The sequence below is a fragment of the Leuresthes tenuis genome, unplaced genomic scaffold (assembly GCF_036924035.1).
Source record: "Leuresthes tenuis unplaced genomic scaffold, fLeuTen1.0.hap1 SCAF_2, whole genome shotgun sequence".
NCBI classification, from domain to species: Eukaryota; Metazoa; Chordata; class Actinopteri; order Atheriniformes; family Atherinopsidae; genus Leuresthes; species Leuresthes tenuis.
The window spans coordinates 1,347,788-1,374,257 of NW_027325356.1; the positions used below are offsets into that span (position 1 = coordinate 1,347,788).

At 45.2% G+C, this 26,470-nt stretch overlaps 2 protein-coding genes across 4 annotated transcripts; one reads left to right on the forward strand and one right to left on the reverse strand.

The window, feature by feature from the left end:
• The first annotated feature begins 2,132 nt into the window (after window positions 1-2,132).
• Window positions 2,133-6,159, forward strand: gtf2a2 (general transcription factor IIA, 2). Its single transcript, XM_072379868.1, has 4 exons — window positions 2,133-2,306; window positions 3,221-3,325; window positions 4,088-4,245; window positions 5,902-6,159. Coding segments are annotated over exons 1-4 (336 nt in total). The 5' UTR covers window positions 2,133-2,234; the 3' UTR covers window positions 5,903-6,159.
• A 1,197-nt stretch (window positions 6,160-7,356) lies between these two features.
• Window positions 7,357-24,707, reverse strand: znf395a (zinc finger protein 395a). 3 transcript variants are annotated; one of them, XM_072379845.1, is made up of 10 exons: window positions 23,971-24,707; window positions 18,111-18,271; window positions 14,706-14,887; window positions 14,518-14,624; window positions 14,078-14,280; window positions 13,903-14,003; window positions 12,893-13,151; window positions 12,555-12,638; window positions 9,127-9,197; window positions 7,357-9,040 (listed from the first exon to the last, which is right to left on the reverse strand). In XM_072379845.1, exons 2-10 carry the CDS (start codon window positions 18,267-18,269, stop codon window positions 8,929-8,931), a joined length of 1,278 nt encoding a protein of 425 aa, XP_072235946.1. In that variant the 5' UTR covers window positions 18,270-18,271; window positions 23,971-24,707; the 3' UTR covers window positions 7,357-8,928. The 3 variants fall into 3 exon arrangements, with proteins under 3 accessions (XP_072235946.1, XP_072235945.1, XP_072235944.1); XM_072379844.1 differs by lacking the exon at window positions 23,971-24,707 and having other exon boundaries at window positions 14,706-14,869; window positions 18,111-20,116; XM_072379843.1 differs by lacking the exon at window positions 23,971-24,707 and having other exon boundaries at window positions 18,111-20,116.
• Window positions 24,708-26,470: the final 1,763 nt, after the last annotated feature.

Sequence of the window (26,470 nt, forward strand, 5' to 3'; positions counted from 1 at the left end):
GTCACGACCCAGGGTCCCGACCCAGAGTCACGACCCAGGGTCCCGACCCAGAGTCAAGGCCCAGGGTCCCGACCCAGAGTCCCGACCCAGAGTCAAGGCCCAGGGTCCCGACCCAGGGTCCCGTCCCAGGGTCCCGATCCAGAGTCCCGACCCAGAGTCAAGGCCCAGGGTCCCGACCCAGAGTCAAGGCCCAGGGTCCAGACCCAGAGTCCCGTTCCAGAGTCCCGTCCCAGGGTCCCGATCCAGAGTCACGACCCAGGGTCCCGACCCAGAGTCACGACCCAGGGTCCCGACCCAGAGTCAAGGCCCAGGGTCCCGACCCAGAGTCCCGACCCAGAGTCAAGGCCCAGGGTCCAGACCCAGAGTCCCGTTCCAGAGTCCCGTCCCAGGGTCCCGACCCAGGGTCCCGACCCAGAGTCACGACCCAGGGTCCCGACCCAGGGTCCCGACCCAGAGTCAAGGCCCAGGGTCCCGACCCAGAGTCCCGACCCAGAGTCAAGGCCCAGGGTCCCGACCCAGAGTCAAGGCCCAGGGTCCAGACCCAGAGTCCCGTTCCAGAGTCCCGTCCCAGGGTCCCGATCCAGAGTCACGACCCAGGGTCCCGACCCAGGGTCCCGACCCAGAGTCACGACCCAGGGTCCCGACCCAGAGTCAAGGCCCAGGGTCCCGACCCAGAGTCCCGACCCAGAGTCAAGGCCCAGGGTCCCAACCCAGGGTCCCGTCCCAGGGTCCCGACCCAGAGTCAAGGCCCAGGGTCCAGACCCAGAGTCAAGGCCCAGGGTCCCGACCCAGAGTCCCGTCCTAGGGTCCCGTTCCAGAGTCCCGACCCAGGGTCCCGACCCAGAGTCTTGTCCCAGAGTCCCGACCCAGGGTCCCGTCCCAGGGTCCCGACCCAGAGTCCCGACCCAGGGTCCCGACCCAGAGTCTTGTCCCAGAGTCCCGACCCAGGGTCCCGTCCCAGGGTCCCGACCCAGAGTCCCGTCCCAGGGTCCCGATCCAGAGTCCCGTCCCAGGGTCCCGATCCAGAGTCCCGTCCCAGGGTCCCGATCCAGGGTCCCGTCCCAGGGTCCCGATCCAGAGTCCCGTCCCAGGGTCCCGACCCAGGGTCCCGACCCAGAGTCCTGTCCCAGGGTCCCGATCCAGAGTCCCGTCCCAGGGTCCCGTCCCAGCCTCATTTCTTTCTGACTTTCCTGTAACCTTTAAAGTGTCCTGATCAATAGTTCTCCAGCTTTTTTTTCAGTATTTCTTTGGACATTTTCTGCTTTTTCTCTCATTTTGACTTTGCCATGACGCCTCGGCCCCTGTTGGATTTACTTAATATTTATCACCTTTTTCTTTTGTTTGAATCTGTTAATGACAGTAAAATCAGACCCCAACCAACAATGAACTAACAAAGACTTTAATTCTGACAGCAAAATTGAGATTTTAAGATAAACAGGGTGAAAAATGCCAGAGTTTGATGCTTTGCTGCCATCTGGTGTTGTTTTCATCAACTGGTTTCATCTCAGCTGCACAGAATCATTTCTGCATGATGATGTTTCCTTGTGTTTCTGTGTCAGCTGATCAAAAAGGAAACAGCTGTTTGTGAGCTCTTACAAAAGGCTGAAACACGTGAAGGATGATTAATTTCTACATGACAAAAAAAAAAACAAATAAAGGAAACATTCAAATGCAGCTTTTATTTGTTTTTATTCAGTCTCCCTCCCAGCAGGAAAGCATAAAAAGTGAAAAACACCAACTCCAATGAGTCATTTCTACCAAAGTGTGAACATAAGCAGAGCTCAGCGAGTTCAGGTTTCATCATCTGTGAGAAAAAAGTGCCTCTGGAACTGGAAACCTGCACATCTGGAAAGAGTAAAGATAGTAAAAAGTCTCACCTTAAACATTTATGACTTCTGTGTTTTATTGTGAATAAAATATTGGTTTATGAGATTTGACATGCATTTAATTCTGCTTTTATTTACACATTACACAGTATCCCAACTGTTTTGGAGCTGGGATTACAGAATGCTGTTTTCCACACTGATAAAACAAATATCAGGTTTTACTTTGAAAGGTTTGTTTCCTGCTGACGACTCAGTTTTATTTTAAAAGTCTAAGCGGAAACGTGTAATCATATTGTTCAGCGCATGCGCAGTTTGCGTGTTGTAGAGGAACGCAGCTAGCTTCGTTAGCTCGAGGTGTGTTTGGATGATAGTTTACTGCTGTTAGTCGCTGTTGAAGTAGTTTGCATCATGGCGTACCAGTTGTACAGGAACACCACTCTGGGAAACAGCCTGCAGGAGAGTCTGGACGAGCTCATACAGGTGACACTGACCGCAAACGTGGAGCCAGGCGGCGGGGGTTAGCTCTCCGTCAGCCTGAATTAGCAGGGTGCTAACAGTGGAAGCAGCGGTTAGCACCGAGCGGGACTTTGGTTCGTTAGCAGCGGCTTGTTTCAGATTCATTCACATGAGAGTGAAGTCAAGAGTCGTGCTTTGTGTCTGTGGCGCCACTTTTGTGCACGTAGCACCGCTGCAGCTAATTACCAGCAGCTTTATCAAATGTATGTGCAAGTTAACAATAAAAAGCCAGTAGGGGATTAATTTTTATTTATGGTGCTAAAACTAAAAGATTCTGACTCCAGATTCTGCTAATTTATTTAAATCAGAATATTTTGTGGTTGTAGGGCAGAAGGAATATATTCAAATAGCACCACAGGTTGCATAAGTACACTCAGTTCTTTACTGAAGTAGGTTAAAATCCTTTTAGATAAGTACAACTATAGATTCAGTCAAAGTGAAAGTAATACAGGGTGTAAAGTGTGCTTTATTGATTAAAGAAACCCTCTAAAGGACTGTTCCGCCAGATGTTGTCATTTAAAGCTTCATTCATCTGCGGTTTTATTGGCATTTGTTATGTGGGGAGCTCTGTGGTTTCAGACTTTAGGATGATGTGCAGAAACTACAGAATCTGACATCATTCCACAAACTGTAGAGACAAAGTGATCCCAGTGTGTAGAACTGTCTGAAACTGAACTTTATCAGCTGCTGCTGGATAAGAATATAAAGAGACATGATTTCAGTGGTTTTTGATGCTTATATTATTTTAGGGGGGGTCTGAACATCTCGACTGCATAAGATAATAAAATGTCCAAAGAGTGTCTGTAAAATAATTTTACATTTAGATGGAGAATACACTGAAGCGAATATGTCGGTAAATGTCTCGTTTGTGTGTTCAGGCTCAGCAGATCACTCCTCAGCTGGCTCTTCAGGTCCTCCTTCAGTTCGACAAGGCCATCAACACGGCGCTCGCCAACCGAGTCCGCAACAGAGTCAACTTCAGGGTGAGTCATTTGGCCCCGCCCCCAAACCCAACCACACACAGCAGCCTGAAACGGTGGAACGAGGCCCGAGTCTCACTCCATCCAACCCGGTCTCACTCCATCCAACCCGGTCTCACTCCATCTAACCCGGTCTCACTCCATCTAACCCGGTCTCACTCCATCCAACCCGGTCTCACTCCATCTAACCCGGTCTCACTCCATCCAACCCGGTCTCACTCCATCCAACCCGGTCTCACTCCATCCAACCCGGTCTCACTCCATCCAACCCGGTCTCACTCCATCCAACCCGGTCTCACTCCATCTAACCCGGTCTCACTCCATCCAACCCGGTCTCACTCCATCCAACCCGGTCTCACTCTGCTGTAAAACGGTCTCACTCCATCTAACCCGGTCTCACTCCATCCAACCCAGTCTCACTCTGCTGTAAAACGGTCTCACTCTGCTGTAAAACGGTCTCACTCTGCTGTAAAACGGTCTCACTCCATCTAACCCGGTCTCACTCCATCCAACCCGGTCTCACTCCATCCAACCCGGTCTCACTCCATCCAACCCGGTCTCACTCTGCTGTAAAACGGTCTCACTCCATCTAACCCGGTCTCACTCCATCTAACCCGGTCTCACTCCATCTAACCCGGTCTCACTCCATCTAACCCGGTCTCACTCCATCTAACCCGGTCTCACTCCATCCAACCCGGTCTCACTCCATCCAACCCGGTCTCACTCCATCTAACCCGGTCTCACTCTGGCATTTCTGTCCTGCAGGGCTCTCTGAACACCTACAGGTTCTGTGATAACGTGTGGACGTTTGTTCTGAACGACGTGGAGTTCAGAGAGGTTACGGACCTGGTGAAGGTAGACAAGGTGAAGATTGTTGCCTGCGATGGAAAGAGTGAGTCCACCCAGAACAAATCCGACAAATGGTAAGTAACATCCACAACTTTCACATTCTTCTGCTGCATATTATCTCTGTTCAGTGTTACAGCATTAACCGTTTTCCTGTTAAAGGCTGTCTTCATTTAGTGACATTTAATCGGATGAGTTTTTGTTCTTCTTCTGTGGCTGTTTTACCTGTAGTTAACGCTGGTTTTTGTTCTTCTTCTGTGGCCGTTTTACCTGTAGATAATGCTGGTTTTTGTTCTTCTTCTGTGGCTGTTTTACTTGTAGTGAAAGCTGGTTTTTGTTCTTCTTCTGTGGCTGCTTTACCTGTAGTTAACGCTGGTTTTTGTTCTTCTTCTGTGGCCGTTTTACTTGTAGTGAAAGCTGGTTTTTGTTCTTCTTCTGTGGCTGCTTTACCTGTAGTTAACGCTGGTTTTTGTTCTTCTTCTGTGGCCGTTTTACCTGTAGATAATGCTGGTTTTTGTTCTTCTTCTGTGGCTGTTTTACTTGTAGTGAAAGCTGGTTTTTGTTCTTCTTCTGTGGCCGTTTTACCTGTAGTTAACGCTGGTTTTTGTTCTTCTTCTGTGGCCGTTTTACTTGTAGTGAAAGCTGGTTTTTGTTCTTCTTCTGTGGCTGCTTTACCTGTAGTGAAAGCTGTTTTTTGTTCTTCTGTGGCCGTTTTGCTTGTAGTTAATGCTGGTTTTTGTTCTTCTTCTGTGGCCGTTTTACCTGTAGTTAATGCTGGTTTTTGTTCTTCTTCTGTGGCCGTTTTACCTGTAGTTAATGCTGGTTTTTGTTCTTCTTCTGTGGCTGCTTTACCTGTAGTTAATACTGGTTTTTGTTCTTCTGTGGCTGCTTTACCTGTAGTGAAAGCTGGTTTTTATTCTTCTTCTGTGGCCGTTTTACCTGTAGATAATGCTGGTTTTTGTTCTTCTTCTGTGGCTGTTTTACTTGTAGTGAAAGCTGGTTTTTGTTCTTCTTCTGTGGCCGTTTTACCTGTAGTTAACGCTGGTTTTTGTTCTTCTTCTGTGGCCGTTTTACTTGTAGTGAAAGCTGGTTTTTGTTCTTCTTCTGTGGCTGCTTTACCTGTAGTGAAAGCTGTTTTTTGTTCTTCTGTGGCCGTTTTGCTTGTAGTTAATGCTGGTTTTTGTTCTTCTTCTGTGGCCGTTTTACCTGTAGTTAATGCTGGTTTTTGTTCTTCTTCTGTGGCCGTTTTACCTGTAGTTAATGCTGGTTTTTGTTCTTCTTCTGTGGCTGCTTTACCTGTAGTTAATACTGGTTTTTGTTCTTCTGTGGCTGCTTTACCTGTAGTGAAAGCTGGTTTTTATTCTTCTTCTGTGGCCGTTTTACCTGTAGCTACTGCTGGTTTTTGTTCTTCTTCTGTGACCGTTTTACCTGTAGTTAATGCTGGTTTTTGTTCTTCTTCTGTGGCTGCTTTACCTGTAGTTAACGCTGGTTTTTGTTCTTCTTCTGTGGCCGTTTTACCTGTAGTTAATGCTAGTTTTTGTTCTTCTTCTGTGGCCGTTTTACCTGTAGTTAATGCTGGTTTTTGTTCTTCTTCTGTGGCCGTTTTACCTGTAGTTAATGCTGGTTTTTGTTCTTCTTCTGTGGCCGTTTTACCTGTAGTTAATGCTGATTTTTGTTCTTCTTCTGTGGCCGTTTTGCTTGTAGTTAATGCTGGTTTTGTTGTTTCTCTTCAGACTCGGGTTCCAATGCGGCAGGGTGCTGACCAACTCTCTGCATCTTCTGGCATCAGCTGGAGTTACAGGCGGACCTGGACTGTATATATAATTTATTACAGCACAGTTACGTGTGTGTGTGAGTGTGAGTGTTTGTTTGTGTGTGTGTGTTTGTGTGCTCACCTGCAGCAGTTTTTTCTATGAATATCAGGAGGTTTGTGTTCAGTTTTCTGTTATAATAGAGCTGAATTATCTTGAATAAAAACTTTATTTAAAGCACAGAAAGGCCCGGATCTTTTGTGTCTCATCTTTATTGATGAACCTGTTCAGTATTTATCAGTGAGTGTTCAGCTGGAATATCCTTAAAGGAGACCTATTTATGCCGATTTCTAACAATTTTCTGAGGCCTTATTAAGATTTATGAGACAGACTTAGGTCAAAACACCTGTTGGTTTAAGCACAGTGGCTCTCTGTCTCAGCCTTTAACACCTCTCTGTTTACAGTCTGTTTTCAAAATGAAGCTGTTCCTGCAGTCAGAAACACTCCAGCTCTACCTATAGATACAGATAGTTACTCTATTGATCCCAGAGGGAAACAGGTTAGCAGTCAGCTGTAAGTTAGCAGTTAGCTGTAAGTTAGCAGCAGATGCTAGCAAACAATGCTTTCTCATCAGCAGTAATGGACCAAGCTGGAGATGTGCACAGCATAACTCGTAGTAATGCATGTGAACCGTTAATTACTGCGTTTAAACATTTTGGATATATTAACCTCATTAAACAGTTGTACCTGGAGACCTCCATCTTTATCAGAAACATGCCGATAATGTAACGTTAGCACAGCGAGAGTGAGGAGAGGACCGGTGTTGTGTTGGAAACACACCTTAAACACAGCTGCAGGTTGTCTGAGTTACAGAACGGAACCGTTCAGCTAGAAAGCTTCAGCTAACAAAGTAATGTGGGAACAATAATGTTCATCTTTCAGAAAGGAGCAGCAGTAACTCCTTAGAAGTTGGTGTACGTCACCTTCATTAGCTAAGCTGTTAGCGTTAGCTGCTGCTAAAGGAAGAAATAAATCAGTAATTAAACCATGAGGAGTTATTTCTGCGTTAGCTAAGAAAAAAAAACTGATCTTCAGATCCAGTTAAGTCACTCTCATGAATTCCTCCTCAAATGGTCTCAGTCTCAGTTTCACTGTAAAATGAGTAACTGCCAAGCAGCTGACCTGGAAGCAAAACTCTTATCACAAGATGGTGTAGTTTCTTTATCACCATAGTTCCATGATGTTATTTTTTTTATCATTAAAAACTTTATCAATTCTTTCATATTTTGTTTGTTCATTTTTAGATTTAATAATTAAATTAAACTGATAAGGATCCTGTTGTTTCGACAGTTTTCAGTGAAACACAAATGAAGCTCGAGCCGTGGTCACATGATCTGAGTTCTTGAATGATTCATCAAACAGACAAATAAAAAAGAAGCCATTTATCTGCTTTATTAGAACATCAGGATTGATATCATGTAGAAAAGATCGTAAAACAGATCCATTTATGATCATAAACATTTTCTTGGATTTTCTTATTAACAAGATAAACAGAGCTGTGTCTTTGCAGTGGAATGATTTCCTGTGGACCCAGAATGCATCAGAATAAACAACCTCCAGGACAAAGTAGATACTATAAATCTACCGTGTGAATAAACCTCTGGGTCAGTATTGCATGCGTTTCCCACAGTGAGGAGGAGACATGGCTTCTGCTTCCTTTAAGAAAAAACAACACATGAGAGGTTTAAACGTTTAAAAACTCCTCAGACCTGAAACTGAGATTCAGGCTGAGGAAGGAATCGTCTTTAATTCATGTTCAATAAACCGCTTCCAAACAGAACAAAAGCCGATCCTCATCCTCACAGATTTATTCAGGATTTTTTAGTCTCAGTAATTCGGCCAAGACTGCGAAAAGGTTCTGAAATTTAAATATAAGCTGATATTGTGCAGCTAATCCACTGAGAGGTTCGACCTCCAATAACCAGATCAAATAATCAGATCTGGAATAAGTGCTGCTTGAAACCAACAATAACAATCGCCTTTAAAAAGTCACCAGAGCCAAAAAAGTGATCTTCAAAAGGATCCGTTTTCTCTGAAACGACGAGAAAAAACATGCTTTTCAAGTGTGATTCTTTGCTGCTTCTTTTTTGAGTTTCTTTGATGTTTTTTATTTCTTTAAAAGCTGTTAGTTTAATCAAATCAGTTAGTAGCTAGGTTTCCATTTCTGTCCGAGCCGACAAACAATAAACATCATATCCCAGAGTTTAAAGTCATTCCTGAAGAAGAACTCTCTGATCATTTTCCTCCTGTGGATGTCCACCACAGTAGTTGTTTTTTGCTGCTCCAGGTTTGTTTCCTGTTAGAACTACTTCTTCTTCTACTGAATTACAGCCACTAACAGCGCAGCCTGCAGCGCCCCCTCTGGTGACTCTACACAGCCGAGCTTTTTCACTTCAAACCATCGATGGAAACATGTCGGATTCATGTTGGTTTTAGACTTACTTCAGTGAACCGAAATCTGACAAATCCTCTAATCTCTGATGACTTAATCTTTATTTTCATGAAGGTGTTTCTGGTATTTTATTCATTTAAATCAGAAACTGGAGCTGGGAATGAAGCCACACTCAGGACCAGCAGGATCTGCCCACTGATTGGATAAACTACAGCGTTCGACAGCCATTTTGTATTTTCAGGTCGGGGGCGTTCCAGCTGAACTTTGAACTCAGTTCAGATGGAAAGCACCATGTGCCTCAACAGCAGCACCTTCATGTTCCTGATAAACGGACCGCTGAGTCCTGCAGTCAATCAGCAGAAATCTAAACTCCTGCAACAAACTGAAACCTGACCACGCCTGAGTCTGAGCGACGGCGGGTTTTCTGCGAACAGGAAGCTGCTTCCAGCTGCCAAACGTCTTCATCGCGTTTTGCAAACATAAAGTACATAAACTAAAATAATTCTGATATATGAAAGTAGAAAACATCATCCAGGTGAGGCTCCTTTCGCCCTCGTTCAGTCGAGGAAGCGCTGGCAGGCTTTCTTCCAGCGGCAGGCCGTGCACCACTGGTCTCGGTGCTCGATGCCGTAGACTTTACGACACTTCTTGGCCTCGCTGCGAATCCTCCTGAACAAACAAAGAGGAGTCAGTGACAAATGGGCCCTCAGAGCCCCGTGAGGCCCCTGGAGTCCCCGACAATGAGCCATACTGACCTGCAGGGGGCGCTCTGGTGCTGCAGCCACTGCTCTCCAACACTGACCGAACGCACCCGGGGGGCCACACCCTGAGGAAGAAGAAGAGTGAGTGATGTCAGCTCAGATTTTAGTTCATTTATGTGTCACTGGGTCTGTTAAATTCTGCTTCATAGTCAGAATGTAATGATTTAACACATCTGTTATTTTCCCTTTATACATGCTTCCATTAGGTAACATTATCAGACAGCATGGCATAAAGTCCCATTGCTATGCTGATGATACTCAGCTGTACTGATCTATGAAACCAGATGAAACCAATAGGTTGGTCAGACTACAAGCCTGTCTTAAAGACATAAAGACCTGGATGACTCAGAACTTTCTGCTTCTAAATTCAGACAAAACTGAAGTTGTTCTCTTTGGACCTGAGCGCTTCAGGGAGAAACTGTCCTGTTATATAGTTCCTCTAGATGGTATTTCTTTGTCTCCCACAGGGAGGAACCTTGGAGTTATTTCTGACCAGAATCTGTCCTTTAACTCACATATAAAACAGGTTTCTGCCTTCTTTCACCTTCGTAATATCATTAAAATCAGGACCATCCTGTCTCAGGGTGATGCAGAGAAACTGCTCCATGCATCTGTTCCTTCAGGACTGAACTACTGTAATTCCTTATTATTGTTCTGTCCCACAGATTCTCTGAAAAGCCTCCAGCTGATCCAAAACCCTGCAGCCAGAGTTCTGATGAGATCTAACAGCAGAGATCATGTTTCTCCAGTTTTAGCTTCTCTTCATTGGCTCCCTGTTAGATTCAGAATAGAATTTAAGCTTCTTCTCCTCACATATAAAGCTCTTAATGACCGAGCTCCATCACATCTTAAAGATCTCACAGTTGGATATTTCCCCAACAGATTATCATCATAAAAAGACGATAAAAATGTTTCTTTAACTCTTGTTTGTGGCTGTTTTGTCAGTCAGAAAACTCTTTGTGTGTGGTGTTGCAGTTTCATATGTCAGCCTGCAGGGGGCAGCGTTACACCGAAGCTTATGGACCACAGAGTGAGAGAGAGTGACTCTCCGGGCCGCTGCAGGACATGAACAACAGGCTGCTGTGCAGGATTCAGACCCACACAAAACACAACTGAACAGGAGAAGTGACAGCAGGGGACTGTCTGGGTGTAAAAAAAGAAATCCAATATTTTCTCTGGGGGGGAAATCCTGAACAGGAAAGTCCCACTGGACAGTGACAGAGAATCTGGGTTTCACCTCACAGATCATCCTGAGATATGTCGCCAGCCTGAGTATCAGAGCTCCTTAACACCGAGAATTCAGCTGAACTTTAGAGAAACTGACTCAGTTTCCAGAAGAAGCTGTAAAAAAATAAGTCCCAGCCAGACGTGTTCCACAGTTTCTCTACGGTTCAGATCAGCTGAATGTCTGAACCTGGTAAAAGTTACTGAGACTAAACATATAAAATAACAGATGAGTAAATAATTTACAACAGAAGATCTTTATATAAATATGTAGTTATAAGGCTTCACTTATGAAGAAATAATGAAAATTATAACCTGATCCAGCAGCTTCAGCAGCAGTGAGTAAAACTAAGTGAACCCCACTTTGCTCTGGTCTGTCCAAAGGACATTGTTCCAGAAGTCTTGAGCTTTGTTCAGATGCAGCTTTGCAAACCTAAGCTGTGCTGCCATGTTCTTTTTAGAGAGAAGAGGCTTTCTCCTGCAGCCCTTCCAAACAAGCCATCCTTGTTCAGTCTTTTTCCAACTGTGCTGTCATGACCTTTAACCTTTAACATGCTAACTGAGGCCTGTAGAGTCTGAGATGTAGCTCTGGGCTTTTTCACCTTGGGGTGACCTTTAACCTTTAACATGCTAACTGAGGCCTGTAGAGTCTGAGATGTATGACCTTTAACCTTTAGCATGCTAACTGAGGCCTGTAGAGTCTGAGATGTAGCTCTGGGCTTCTTCACCTTGGGGTGACCTTTAACCTTTAACATGCTAACTGAGGCCTGTAGAGTCTGAGATGTAGCTCTGGGCTTCTTCACCTTGGGGTGACCTTTAACCTTTAACATGCTAACTGAGGCCTGTAGAGTCTGAGATGTAGCTCTGGGCTTCTTCACCTTGGGGTGACCTTTAACCTTTAGCATGCTAACTGAGGCCTGTAGAGTCTGAGATGTAGCTCTGGGCTTTTTCACCTTGGGGTGACCTTTAACCTTTAGCATGCTAACTGAGGCCTGTAGAGTCTGAGATGTAGCTCTGGGCTTTTTCACCTTGGGGTGACCTTTAACCTTTAGCATGCTAACTGAGGCCTGTAGAGTCTGAGATGTAGCTCTGGGCTTTTTCACCTTGGGGTGACCTTTAACCTTTAGCATGCTAACTGAGGCCTGTAGAGTCTGAGATGTAGCTCTGGGCTTCTTCACCTTGGGGTGACCTTTAACCTTTAACATGCTAACTGAGGCCTGTAGAGTCTGAGATGTAGCTCTGGGCTTCTTCACCTTGGGGTGACCTTTAACCTTTAGCATGCTAACTGAGGCCTGTAGAGTCTGAGATGTAGCTCTGGGCTTTTTCACCTTGGGGTGACCTTTAACCTTTAGCATGCTAACTGAGGCCTGTAGAGTCTGAGATGTAGCTCTGGGCTTTTTCACCTTGGGGTGACCTTTAACCTTTAGCATGCTAACTGAGGCCTGTAGAGTCTGAGATGTAGCTCTGGGCTTTTTCACCTTGGGGTGACCTTTAACCTTTAACATGCTAACTGAGGCCTGTGGAGTCTGAGATGTAGCTCTGGGCTTCTTCACCTTGGGGTGACCTTTAACCTTTAACATGCTAACTGAGGCCTGTAGAGTCTGAGATGTAGCTCTGGGCTTTTTCACCTTGGGGTGACCTTTAACCTTTAGCATGCTAACTGAGGCCTGTAGAGTCTGAGATGTAGCTCTGGGCTTCTTCACCTTGGGGTGAACTTGCTGGGACGTCCACTCCTGGGAAGATTGACAGCTGTCCTGAATGTTTTCCACTTGTGAATAATCTTTCTCTCTGTAGAATGATGGACTCCAGATAGTCTGGAAATGGCCTTATAACCCTTCCCAGACTGATGGGCAGCAGCAGCTGCTTCTCTGAGATCATTGCTGGTGTCTTTCCTCCTTGGCATCGTGTTAAACTGACAGAACTTCTGCTTTTATAGAGCTGCTCACACTGACTGAGGATCAATTAATCAGAGCATTGATCAGTTAATCAGAGCATTGATCAGTTAATCAGAGCATTGATCAGCAGCTCCTGGCTGCTTCTTACCCTTTTAGTTCCAGTGGAAGCAGGAAGGGTTCACTTAGTTTTTAACTGGCTGCTTCTCTGTTTTGTCTCAGTTTTTGTTCCATAAATAAAGATGTTTTTACTGAGCTATAAATAAGTGTGATATGTCATGTGATCCATTCCAACAGATCAGTTACCTGTCTGGTGCAGGTAGTGGGCGGAGCTGTCAAACCACACAAGGCTAAAGCTGCCGGGGACACCATGTGACTCGGGGGCGGAGCCTAAATGACAAAATTGAAAACTTTATAAACTTTTTATCTGTTTAGAAAATTAATTTACATAAAAAATGTGTCATATTGAATTTTTTTTATAAAAGCTGCAATAAATACAGTTTTTTCGTCCTTCTTTTATAAACTTCTTCAACATTTCAAAGGAAAACTGATAAAAAATTATGATCGGTTTTATTGATGATCCTAAAAGTGATAAATTTCTTTGTCTCTGAACTGACATCATCAATTGTTAATCAATTACCTACCTGGTAAGAATGCTCTGAATGGACCTGCCAGAAGCTGCCACAGGGGGAGGGGGCGGAGCTACTCAGAGCGGCGCAGGATGCAGAGGTGGGGGACGGTGGGGAAGGAGGGGGAGGGCTTGGAGGCGAGGATGGGGACGAGTTGGGCGAGGCGGGGGCGGGGCCAGAGTGGACAGGAGGGGTGGGATGATCCCATTGGTTGATCTCCGTGTAGTAAAAATCCTCCTCGCTGCGGGAACAGCGCTCATGCTCGCCTCCGCGGCTGTGACAGAGGTCAAAGGTCAAAGGTCAGGTCAAAACACCACCATTTAAACTTTTTGTTGAGCTAAATATCTTCCACTGAACTGCGTTCTACAGATTTTACTGGTTCAGAGTCAGAGACTCAGTTCTTTCTGCTCTGGTCCACAGCAAAGAACTGAGGGGGCGGGATTATTGGGTCCAATCAGACCAACTGAAGCAGAGGCTCCCTCTCAGTTTCTGTGCTTACAGATGTTTACAGATGTTTACAGATGTTTACAGATGTTTACAGATGTCCACACAGTGTCTAAATCCTGTTTACAGCTCTGTAAACAGGATTTAGACACACTGGAATCACTTTGGTCCTAAAGGAGTCTGAGCTGCAGGCCTGAAGCAGCGTGGCACCTTCCCACAGGGTCGTGTGGATATTTTCAGAATCACAAAGTTATCATTTATCTCTCTGATTTGCTGCTTTTGCCTCATGATCAGAAGTGTTTTCCAAACCGTAAACCCATAAACATGTATAAACTCCTCACACTTATACCAGAATTTAATTTGTGTCATTATATTTTTTTATATTTTTGGCAAGAATGAGCCTCCATACCCAAAGAATACTGGTTAGCTTTTTCCTGTATGGAAGCTCATTCCTGCCAGATAAATAAAAAACGTTTAAACATGAACAAACGCTACGATCCGCTTTATAAACGAGGCGTTTTTAAATCTTGTTGTCAGAGTTTGTCACGCAGCCGGGCGTCTGTCCGCCAGGTGAGTCTTACCACAGGTGAGTGGTCCTGATGTGACGTTTGATTCCCACCACGGACGTCAGCACCTTCCCGCAGCTCGGCCACAGACACCTGTACGCCACCTTCACCGAGTTCTGCAGGAGGAAGCACGCCGTCACCACCTGCACTCTTTATTTTCGTCCCTCTGTGACCACCGTACGGCGCTCACCTTGCGTTTCCGTGGCGCCGGCTCGTCAAACAGAACCTGATCCAGTTCCATGTCCAGACCCTCGTCAGTGAGCGCGGTGGCGCCGCCCTCAGGCTCCGCTGCTGGCGAGGAGGGGGCGGAGCTACCAGTGGCGTGGCCGATGCTCCAGTAGCCGCTGCTGCCGCTGTCAGAGAGTTCGCTGCAGCCGCAGTCCATCGAAAAAGCTGAAATTATTGATAAAATATCCGAAAAAATTAGATAAACTTTCCAAACTTAAATATTTATTTACAATTCTTATGTTTAAATTATTCCCAAAATGAAAAGCAGTGAACCCAAGCAACTCCTGGTTGGATGTTGTTGTCTTCTGTTGGTTTAGTTTCTGTTGGTTTAGTTTCTGTTGGTTGTTGTTTATTTGTTGTTGTTTATTTGTTGTTGTTTATTTGTTGTTGTTTATTTGTTACCTGCTGCCTCTGGGGGGGCGGGGCACTGCGGTGGCGGCGGGCTGCAGGACAGGCTGCTGAGGACCATCGCTGCCATCAGCTCGTCCATGTCCACCTTCTGTGGACTCCTGCAGGATGACAGGAAACGGCTCCGGTTGTTTATCAGTAAACATGAAGGTAAACAACAACAGAGAGGGGAGGAGTCTGACCTTCTGGGGACGTTGATGCAGGAGGAGACGGATCTGCTGCCGGACGGAGACGCTGAGGACGAGGAGGGATGAGATGAAGACCAGGCAGCGGCGTCTATCTGAGCGCTGTCGGGCGGATCGAGAACACCTGAACATTCACCTGCTCCTCCGCACTGGAAGTACACCTGAGAGAGGAGACAGCTCTGTGATAGGCTCAGGCAGCTGTCAATCAAACTGCTGCTCATCAGCACAAAGGCAAATATCTAAATAATAAACACTTCCCTTTGTTCTTTAAACAAAACAAACAAACATCACTGGAGTTGGTTTTAAACCAGAGGAACAAAGCTTGACCAATCAGTGGTGGAACCAGGAAGCAGGAAAACTCCCAGAGGCTTAACTTAGCGGTAAAATGCTGTCATTTATTCATTTATTAGCTTGGTTTGACAAAAGATTTGTCTAAAAGAAAAAGGAGATGGTGGACATGTGGCAGAACGTCACACAAAGAAGGAAAGGAAACTGAAACTTTGAAGCAGAAACAGATTGAAGCGCGAAAAAGAAAAATATCTTCCTTCAAAGGCAAGAAAGAAAACAATGAAAAGTTAAAAATATTGTTAAAACGCAGTTACAGGCCAAGGAGAACATTTAACATTTAGAATAATCAACCGACCGGGGAGCAGCTAAAATCAGCTTCTGAGAGGATGTAAGAAGGGCAGAGCTGCTGTTATTATAAAACTCTGGACCACACCGACTCAATCTAATGACGAGCTTTTATTACAAATTCCCCGATAACCTTCAGTCACTTTGACTTAATGTTCCTGTTGATATGAATCTTCAGGTATTTGCACATGACAGCATGCATCTAAGTGCACTTTAATGTATTTATATCACCTTATTCTGTTATCTTTCCTACTTGAAATAGAGTTCACAGGTAATCAGACATTTGAGCTGACAAAAATAGCATGTGGGGTTCCTCAGGGTTTAATTCTGGGGCCTCTTTTAGTCAGTATTTACATGCATCCACTGGCTCAGATTATGTAAAGCAGTAAAATATGCAGTCACAGCTGTGCTGACGACACTCAAACCTGGGGTTATAATCCCTGACAAACACTCATTAAGAGCCTCGAATAAACAAACAACTGGATGATCCAGAATTTCCTTCAGTTCAACAAAGTCAAACAGAGCTTATTGTCCTCTGAGCCAAAGAAGAACGTTTAAAACCACAAACCAGGCCAGAAATGTGGGCGTTATTATGGACTCAGAGCTGGACTCCAGCAGCCAGATCGGCTCAGTTCTGAAGTCAGCCGACTGTCACCTGGAGAATATTTCCAGGATTAAAGGACTGATGTGTCAGCTCCAGGCATTTATCTTCAGCTGACCTGGAACAGACTATTTCCTGCTTTGTTTCCTGGTTTAACTGATTTAATTGATTAAAAGGACCTTCTAATTGATAACTTTCACTGTGCTGTTTTTACCAGTAATAACAGAATCCTGATTGAACCGTAAAATATTTCATATTTAATCATAATCAACATCAGTAAGTAAACATTTAAATGTATTTAAATAGCACCTTTCTAGAGAAAGATCACAAAATGCTTCACAACAACAATCAATAAATAAAAAATGCATAAATTAAAACATAACAACAATATCCATGAATTAAAACCCAGCCTGTGCAAATAAGACCTGAGCTAAAGGATCTCAGATCAGTCCGTAGTTTAGGAGCCACGACCTGGAACAGATTCTTCTTTAGTCTCAGAGGACCTCGAGCCGAAGTAAAGACGACAAAATGGCGTCAAACATGACGGCAGCGAGAGAAAAATGACCTTCTGAGGCCGACGTCCACTGAGCTACAGAAAGAAAGTGTGAATAATCATTTCTGATCTGGATGATGATTTAAACTAAGAGCCTCCTCAAACGTAACGCCTACATTTCTGATTATTGATTGAGCCAATGAAGAAAGAACAAAGACTGTTAATAACAGCAGGAAAAAAAGCTGTCAGGAGCACAAACTTCTATTGTCCAGAGTGAAGGAAAGATAATTAGCAGTTAGTTCGTTATGGCATCAGTGCAGTCTGGAAGGATGTCATCTGCGTAACAACGAACCCTTTAAAGGTGCCCAAGATGTGTCCAAGTAGCAGGAAATACAGAGCATATTAGTCCCAAAACAGAACCCAGAACCCACCACAGGACAAAGATGAGGACACAGAGCTGTCTGAAAGGTGAGAAGAAAACCAATATGGGCCTGATCCAGTGATCCCATGTCTTTAAATGATCAATTCAAATAATGCGATCGATTGTGTCAAATTTTAAATCCAAAAGTACAAGAACAGAGTGTTTGTTTGCGTCTGTCTTCATTAAAATGTCTTTAGAAACTCGAAGAGGAGCAGGGAGCAGGTGATGAAACCCAGACTGAAACTTATCAGTTTGGCCACCTGCTCTCAGGGCTCCAGCATCATCAGATACAACGACACAAACCCCGACTTTCTGTTCAGCACACATATTTGTGTGTGTGTGTGTGTGTGTGTGTGTGTGGGGGGAGGGGGGGGGGGGGGGGGGGGGGGGTATGGCAAAAATATCATGAATATCATCACGATTTCGATTTTATCACCATCTTAAATTGAAAAGTGAAAAACAGACAGTGTTGCTGAAGTATTTTAGGCTGGGCAGCTCGTACCGCGGGTCAAATACTTGAAGCAGGCGTTTGAACGCCTCCTTTTCTACGGTACCGATACTTTGCAAGATAAAAGGTAACAGCTTCTGTTACCTCTTTCCATCGCCTGCTTGACTTGTCATAGGAGAGCTTTTGTTAAACGCCTGAGTTAATGTTGTTTGTTTTGGTCTTAGCTAGCCGCTGCTAACGCTAGCCGCTGCTTACGCTAGTCGCTGCTAGCTGCTGCCTCCCCTGCGGTGCCGGTGCCGCCGGGCCCCTCGCTGTTTGGCTCTCAGCATACTGTTTGGATGCTTCTTCTTCAAGTGATTGAACAGGTTTGTCATGTTGACACCCGACCTGCGAACCGTTTCAACCGTTTCTGTGCAAACTTTGCAAATTACATTTGTTTTCACTTGATCAGTTGCTGAAAATCCAAACCAATTCCATATAATGGAGGTGGAATTATTTTTAGGACCAGCTCCTCCGTTTAGCTTTCAGCCACGGCTCTCCATGCAGCTACACACAAACAAGGAGGCGGGTCAGAAAGCGCGTCACTGCCCGTAGTTCGCTGTGATTGGTCGGTCAGGTTGATGATGTAACACGTCTGGTGCGTCGGTGCATCAGCATAGAACTGCAGTTTATAGAATGTGCCCGAGACGATCCACGATCTCTGCAGTTTGACAGATCGTTATGGATCATCTTCACGATTTAATATCGTCACATCGCCCACCCCTAGATATTATTGTGTTTTTGTCTCTGTGCCTCCCTCCTCTCACCTTCAGGTCAGCGTGACCTTTGACCCTGTTGATGCCTTGTTGTCCGGTCCCCGCTGTGATGGTCTTGCCCATCTCCAGGTGCGACCCCGCCGCTGGACAGGCGGTGCTGACCAGCGCTCCGAAAGGAGAACGCTTTCCCAGGCGAGTCTTTGGTATCATGTCTGCAGGAGAAGAGCTGATCAGAAACCAGCCGGTTGATCGTTTCATTGATCAAAGTTAGCTCAATGTTAACTTTCACAGGAAGTGGTGAAGAAGAGCCTCCTCTGCCTGTTCCAGATGAAGTATGGTGCACCAAATGGGACAATTGTTCGGGTCTGAAGCAGGAAGTGACCTCCATCAGCTGATCTGTGGCCTGAATTTTGTCCCTTTTAGGGCACCATACTCTGCCACCTTCTCACATGATCTTACATGAAGCAGCATGATGAGAACTTCTACTTTTGATCCTACCTTTGGTTAGAACCACTCTGGACCTGATTCTTAAACCTTTTTTCTGGGTTTGACAGATGATTCATAGCTTTTTGTCCTTTTAGTGGCTGAAATGCACGACGAGGCGCCATCTTGGGAAGGTCATGTGCTGGTTACCAGTTTTATTTTGTTTGGCTAAAGAATTGGTCTAAAGTTGGAAGAGATGGAAAAGGAGAAGAAAGATGGACCTTAGAGGAGAAACTAAGCCACAATCGCGACCTTGATTCTGCATGAACTGGACCGAGTGGAACCACCAGCTGGAAACATCTGGTTCACAACATTTTAAGCTGATTTTCACGTTTAAGATCATGGAGGACTGAAACTGCAAAATAAATGGCTCAATGAATAAGTTTATATGATGAAATGTAACTAAAATTAAATGATAAATTAACAGTATGTGGAAGAAATGCATTTTTCTGCTTTCATTTTAAACTGCATTCATTTACACTCGAGTTAAAGTAGCTGTTTATTTACTTTGAGACTCAGTTTTCAATTTAATTTGTTATTCTAATTTAAATATATTTAATTTATTCCTTACTTCATTTCTATACCACTTTCCTTCACATCTTATTGATCATTTACTCTCGACAAATGATTAATTTTTCATTCTATCCATGAATTCTACTTTCTGTTATTTCTTCTTTGCATTTTCTGCCTCTTTCCATTTAGCATTTTGTTTGAAATCAGTCAATATTCAGAGATGTGATTTGTGAAGTTAGCAGACTCCCACAGACTGTGATTGAGGAGATTCAGCCAGTGAGGTTCAGGGTCAGGTGACACAAGAGGGCGAAACCCCACAGAGGAATACGGCAGACTGCCGGAGAGCACAAGGAAGAAACTGCAGTCTAAAAGAGTTTGGTTCCACTTCCTTAATGTTTCCAGCATGAAACATCAGACTGAAGACAGAGAACATGAAAAAAGATGCAGATAACAGACTGAATCACCAGCAGCAGCAGCGATGTGACATCTGTGCGATATCTGGAACATCTGGATAGAGAATGAATGAATAACTCCCATTTCCAGGAACACGGTCCTAAAACACTTCCACATCAGATCCAAGCTAAACTGAGTAAATACTTCTGAAGCCAACACAGTCACAAAGAGTCGGGTTCACTCTGAATCTGACAGATATTTGAACACTTTCCATTTATTTAATCATCATTCTGAAAGTTTTGTGGGAAAAGATGCCTGATCAGACGACACCTGACCCAGTCTCAGTCCAAATTTATCTCCAACAGCATGAAAACTGAGTATTTTCCAGCTCTTTCTGCAGGTGTTCTCCACTGAAAGCTCCACACAGAAACGTGGCTCTCTTTGTCTGATATTTCCTCCTCAGACTCGTCTCTGTCGCCACAACTCGCCTCCACCACTTCCTAAAGTTAGATTTAGTTTGTCACATTTTAACCTCAGAAACTAAAAAAAGCTCCAGAGATACACAAGAGGACCGACTGCAACCAAGTTGCTTAATGCAGAAATTTAAAGTTCAGAGAAAAAGAGCAAAAATGTCTAAAGTTTGGGAACATTTCATAGAAATGAAAAGAGAAAATACTGTACAGTGTGTCCATAGTAAAAGCCAGTTAGCTTAGCACGATAGCACAACGCCAATGCTACAGCATCTCAGCAGAAAGCAGCCAGTTCACATAGAGTCCACTGAGCGGAACAAACACAAAGGAACATTTCACGTTAGCATTTTAATGGAAATCAGTCGGCTTGTTAGCTGAGAAGGAAGCTAGCAGAGAACACAATGAAGCTAGCAGAGAAGAGAAGGAAGCTAGCAGAGAAGAGAAGGAAGCTAGCAGAGAACAGAAGGAAGCTAGCAGAGAACAGAAGGACGCTAGCAGAGAACAGAAGGAAGCTAGCAGAGAACAGAAGGAAGCTAGCAGAGAACAGAAGGAAGTTAGCAGAGAACAGAAGGAAGCTAGCAGAGAACAGAATGAAGCTAGCAGAGAACAGAAGGACGCTAGCAGAGAACAGAGGAAGCTAAAAGAGAGCAGAAGGAAGCTAGCAGAGAACAGAAGGCCGCTAGCAGAGAACAGAAGGAAGCTAGCAGAGAACAGAAGGAAGCTAGTAGAGAACAGAATGAAGCTCACAGAGAACAGAATGAAGCTCGCAGAGAACAGAATGAAGCTCGCAGAGAACAGAAGGAAGTTAGCAGAGAACAGAATGAAGCTAGCAGAGAACAGAAGGAAGCTAGCAGAGAACAGAAGGAAGCTAGTAGAGAACAGAATGAAGCTCACAGAGAACAGAAGGAAGCTAGCAGGGAACAGAAGGAAGCTAGCAGAGAACAGAAGGAAGCTAGCAGAGAACAGAAGGAAGCTAGTAGAGAACAGAATGAAGCTTGCAGAGAACAGAATGAAGCTCGCAGAGAACAGAAGGAAGTTAGCAGAGAACAGAATGAAGCTCGCAGAGAACATAAGGAAGCTAGCAGAGAACAGAAGGAAGCTAGCAGAGAACAGAAGGAAGCTAGTAGAGAACAGAATGAAGCTCGCAGAGAACAGAAGGAAGCTAGCAGGGAACAGAAGGAAGCTAGCAGAGAACAGAAGGAAGCTAGCAGAGAACAGAATGAAGCTCGCAGAGAACAGAAGGAAGCTAGCAGAGAACAGAAGGAAGCTAACAGAGAACAGAAGGATGCTGAGGCTTGGACTTGGTGGTAAAGACACTTTTTCATTTCTGTCCTGTATTTGGCTAATTTCTGTTGAAATGTCACCCCGCTCTTTTAAAACTTAAATGCACCACTTGGTTTAGTTCTTTTCACATTAAGTTAAATCATTCGTTGCTGTTTTTATGACACCTGTCTTTTTTTATCTTTTAGAATTATTGCAAAAGTATTTCTGATCCAATTACTTTATTAATCGATGGAATAATCAATCGAATACTTGATTAGCTAAATAATCGTTTGCTGCAGCTGTAAACAGGATCATCTGGACCTTTCTTAATGAAAAAAGTTATTTTTGAGGCCGGTTTGACCCCCTCAGCAGAACAACACAGCGATCCGTCTTCACAGCAAACCTTGTCTTGTTAACTTGGCCTCAGTGTTCATATTGAAGCTCATGAACGGTTTATTACTCAGCGGCTCGGTGGTAAATCACCAGCTGGTTTTACAGGTTAGTTCCACAGAGTGTGAACTAAACGATGACCCTGAACCAACCAAACTTCACATCCTCACATTAATATTCAGACGAATGTTTCAGCTGTGGAGTGAAATCAGTGAGTCAGAGTCGGTCATTTACCGCCAGGCTGCAGAATATATCTGTGAGTTAACAGCTCAGATACCCCGGAGAACAGTAACCACCTCTTCAGAGGATTGAAATAAGCAGAACAGATGGATTTAACTGTATGTGTTTCTTCATCAGAAGCCCCCTCCTCCAGCAGGTTTCCCGTTGATCAGTGAGTCACTGTTTCCATGTTGGAACACACACTTTAAACACATGTTCATTTACACATACATGAACACTGTGTCTGAAGTATTAAGGTTCTAACAGAGGAAACGGGCTGTTCACATACTTTTGTATTCATTCATCCAAGTTCAGGAGTGTAAAAAAGTCCTGATCAGCTTAATTTCTTTATGTATTTCCATAAAAACAGGAAACAGCTGCAGAGATTCACTGAAACATGTTCAAACCTGAACATAAACCCAGAATCTGAGGCAGAAACAGAGTTTTTTATCAGTTCTCAGCAGCTTTAAAGTGAATCTCTGGTCTGAGCTCCTTTATTCTCCAACACAGCCTGAACCCTCTGAGACCAGCTTTCTGTCATTTCTTTAAGGAGTCTTCAGGAATAGTTCTCCAGGCTTCTTGAAGGACATCCCAAAGCTCTTCTTTGGATGTGGGCTGCCTTTTGTTCCGTTCTCTGTCAGATGATCCCACACTGCTTCAATAATGTTGAGGTCCGGGCTCTGGGGAGGATTCATCCCTCCATAAGACCTGTTGCCACTGATTTTCAGTCCACTTCTTGTGTCATTTGGCACAGCTCAGCCTTTTCTCCCTGTTTCCCTTCCTTAAGAACGGCTTCTTGACAGCCACCCTTCCATGGAGACCATTTCTGATGAGGCTTGGGCCAACAGTAGATGGATCAGCTGAAGGTCCAGATGCATCTCTCAGGTCCTGTCAGGTCACAGCTGGATTTTTTCCTCTTTCTTAAGGACATCACTTTCAGATCCTGTTCATCTGCTGGAGATAGTTTTTTAGGCCTGACACTTCTTCTTTTGTCCTCCACTTGTCCAGTTTCCTCAAATGTTTTAAGGACACACTGCACACCATGCTGAGATATGCCAAGTTTTCAGCTAATAGCTCTTTGGGAATCACCTTGTTGCTGCAGAAATCCTATTTTCTGTCTGTCAAACTGTGTTTTCTTTGCTGTTTTTCATAGATGCAGCTAAAGAAATGGGAACAAATGATGTGTCTTTGTGACAAAGTGCCTAAAGATCCAGTTTAAAATGGCTTCTTTGCTAAGTTGTCTGTTCTGTGTCGACACAACACTGGTTCATCCCTTGAGTTAGGAGCCTTTTTTCTGCCTGAATGCTTCATAGCTCAGAGTTAAGTGGCTGAACAAAGAAAAAACTGGACTGAAAATGAGTGAAAAAGCAGAAAATGTCCAAAAAACCTCTGAAAGACCTTCAGAAAGCTGCACAACTGCTGATCAGGACACTTTAAAGGTTACAGGAAAGTCAGAAAGAAATGAGGGCTGGGTCAGGACTCTGGATCAGGACTTCACAGTCCAGGCTGTTGTTGGTTTTCAGATACTCAGAAACATTAAAAAGTCAGACTTTTTTAAACTATTCTTGTCTGTAAAGGTTTATCTGGAACCTCTAAGTTGAAAAAGTCGCTCAGAATGAGTCAGATTAAGGTCGACACAACAGAAAACCCATTTTTTAGCTGAAAATAGCAGCAGAAAACCGTCCTGACTTAACACAATCATGGCTGAACTGTAAAAACACACACACCCATTCACAGGGAAACACACCCCCACCCCCCCATCTGCCTGCAGCCAAACTGAATCCTTCAGAAGCTCCACAGTCAGAGTCCTGAATGAGCTCAAAACCAGATCAACTCTGCAGCACATCATCAGGGTCATCATCAGGGATATTTTACCGTTGAACCGAGTCTTCAGCTTCAGTCCAAAGTCTTCAAAGTGTTCAGTCTGAGCGACGCAACAGAAACGCACGCGACCCGATGGTTTTACAGCAAAAACCAGCGAAAAGCAGGAAACCAAGAAGCAGAAAGCTGCTGATCAGCAACAGAAAGGAGAGAAAGTGAATTTTCACTGTTTTCTGTGTGCATTTCAGCAGCTCCTGAGTCACACAGTGTGAGCAGAGCCCCACAAACACAACAACAAACAACAACAAACACAAACAGGAAGTAGCAGGAAGGAGCAGGAAGTGGCAGCTGTCTCCTACCTGCAGGCTCAGAGGCTCCAGCGACGAAAACAACAACAAAACAACAGAAACAACAGGACAGCCAGCAGCTGTGAGCGGGTCCACTGCTGCTCAATGAGAGCTGAGAGTGTGCGCGAGCTGCTGCAGTCCAGCACCGTCAGGGAGGGACGGAGCATGCGCGAAGAGCTGGACCGGATCCGGCCGGATCCGACCGGAGGTTTGACCTTTCAAACAGGACCTGAGAGGCTTTCAAACACCTAAAAAATGCTCTGAGATAAAAGGAAACTTTAAAGGGACGAACTCTGAGTGTGAGCCAAAGTTTATCAAGGCAGCAAATTTAACCGAATCTGCATGTGGTGACATCACTGGTGACATCACTGATGACATCACTGACACTGATCCCAAACTGACCCTATGAGTGTGTGTGGTTGTGTGTCTCATTTGTCTCTGTGTGGCCCTGTGATGGACTGGTGACCTGTCCAGGTGTCCCCTGCCTCCGACCCAATGACAGCTGGGATAGGTAAAAAAACCAGCGCCTGCAGTTCAGGAAATAGAACCGGCTATTTTCTGTCTTTGGTTTGTTCTGACCCGGAGAGAGCATTCCACCCTTTTCCGCCGGATCACGATCACAATATCACAGTGCCAGAAGGTGCCAGAAGGTGCCAGAAGGTGCCAGAAGGTGCCACAAAGTCCCACAAGGTGACAGAATGTTCCAGAAGGTGCCACAAGGTGCCAGAATATGCCGCAATGAGCCACAAAGTGCCACAAGGTGCCACAAGGAGCCACAAGGTGCCACAAGGAGCCACAAAGTGCCACAAGGAGCCACAAAGTGCCACAAGGAGCCAAAAGGTGCCACAAGGTGCCACAAGGAGCCACAAGGTGCCACAAGGAGCCACAAAGTGCCACAAGGAGCCACAAAGTGCCACAAGGAGCCACAAGGTGCCACAAAGTGCTACAAAGTGCCACAAGGAGCCACAAGGAGCCACAAGGTGCCACAAAGTGCCACAAGGAGCCACAAAGTGCCACAAAGTGCCACAAGGAGCCACAAGGTGCCACAAGGAGCCACAAGGAGCCACAAGGTGCCACAAAGTGCCACAAGGAGCCACAAAGTGCCACAAGGTGCCACAAGGTGCCACAAAGTGCCACAAGGAGCCACAAAGTGCCACAAGGAGCCACAAAGTGCCACAAGGTGCCACAAGGAGCCACAAGGAGCCACAAGGTGCCACAAGGTGCCACAAAGTGCCACAAGGAGCCACAAAGTGCCACAAAGTGCCACAAGGAGCCACAAAGTGCCACAAGGAGCCACAAAGTGCCACAAAGTGCCACAAGGAGCCACAAAGTGCCACAAGGAGCCACAAAGTGCCACAAGGTGCCACAAGGAGCCACAAGGTGCCACAAGGTGCCACAAAGTGCCACAAGGAGCCACAAAGTGCCACAAGGAGCCACAAAGTGCCACAAAGTGCCACAAGGAGCCACAAAGTGCCACAAAGTGCCACAAGGAGCCACAAGGTGCCACATATAAGCAACACCCACTAACTACAGGCCCCGCCCATCTCCATCCCCCCCAAACAGATGTTTTTTTCAGAGCATTTTAATTAAGTTGTTTTTTTAATTTTCAGAAGCAGCAACCCAACAGAACCACTTGTTTCACATGACTCCTGATCCGCTCTTATTCCGGTCTGGGTGTTCCCAGCGGCCCGCGCGCTGGCTCTCCAGCCGCGTAGTAAACAGGAGGACCACGTGGCTGGAAGGTGCCCGCTGATTGGTGCGTTTCCTCTCACACACCCCATGGAAGGCCGTTGTTTACTGAGAGCACAGAAGCGCCGTTGGGTTGTAACTGTTCTGCAGAAACAGGGTCTGAGCTGAAGTAGCTCAAACGCTGTTTCTGCAGCACGTGCATCGCTTCACATTCACATGAACTGTGGAAAAACCCGTAAAGTTGTAGCACTGCGGCTGCGCAGTGGGCCCCTTCAACACAAAGCGCAGCAGCTGCATGCAGGCCGATGCAGGTGTTCCTGCAGCTGTGCTCCAGCTCAGCGGCAACAAAGAGCAGCCGGGGGGGCGGAGCCTCCACGGCCAGAGTGTGTGCGTGTGAGGCAGCGTGTACCCCTCCCCCCACACGCGCCAGCGCGTCGCGCTCGTGAGCTACGTGCAGAATTTGAAGAGCTTTCTTTAAAGGAACAGTTCTCCCTTTTTTGCCCTTCACGTTAAAAGTCACCGACAGTTTGATCGACTTTAAACTGTGATCGCACAACTGTTGCCATAGCAACGACCACGTGGACGACTGACACGATCATCGATATTATGATCAGTTTGGTTAAAGTGTGGAGAAGCTTTAAAATGCCACAGCATGCAGAGAAAATGAGCTCACTATGGATTATGACTGGATTATAATGATTTTGTTGTAATTGGCTTGAATTTGACTGTCTTTAAAGTGCCTTGAGATGAGGTTTGTTGTGATTTGGTGCTTTATCAATAAAACTAAACCGAATTGAATTATTTAAATCTGATAGATCCAGTC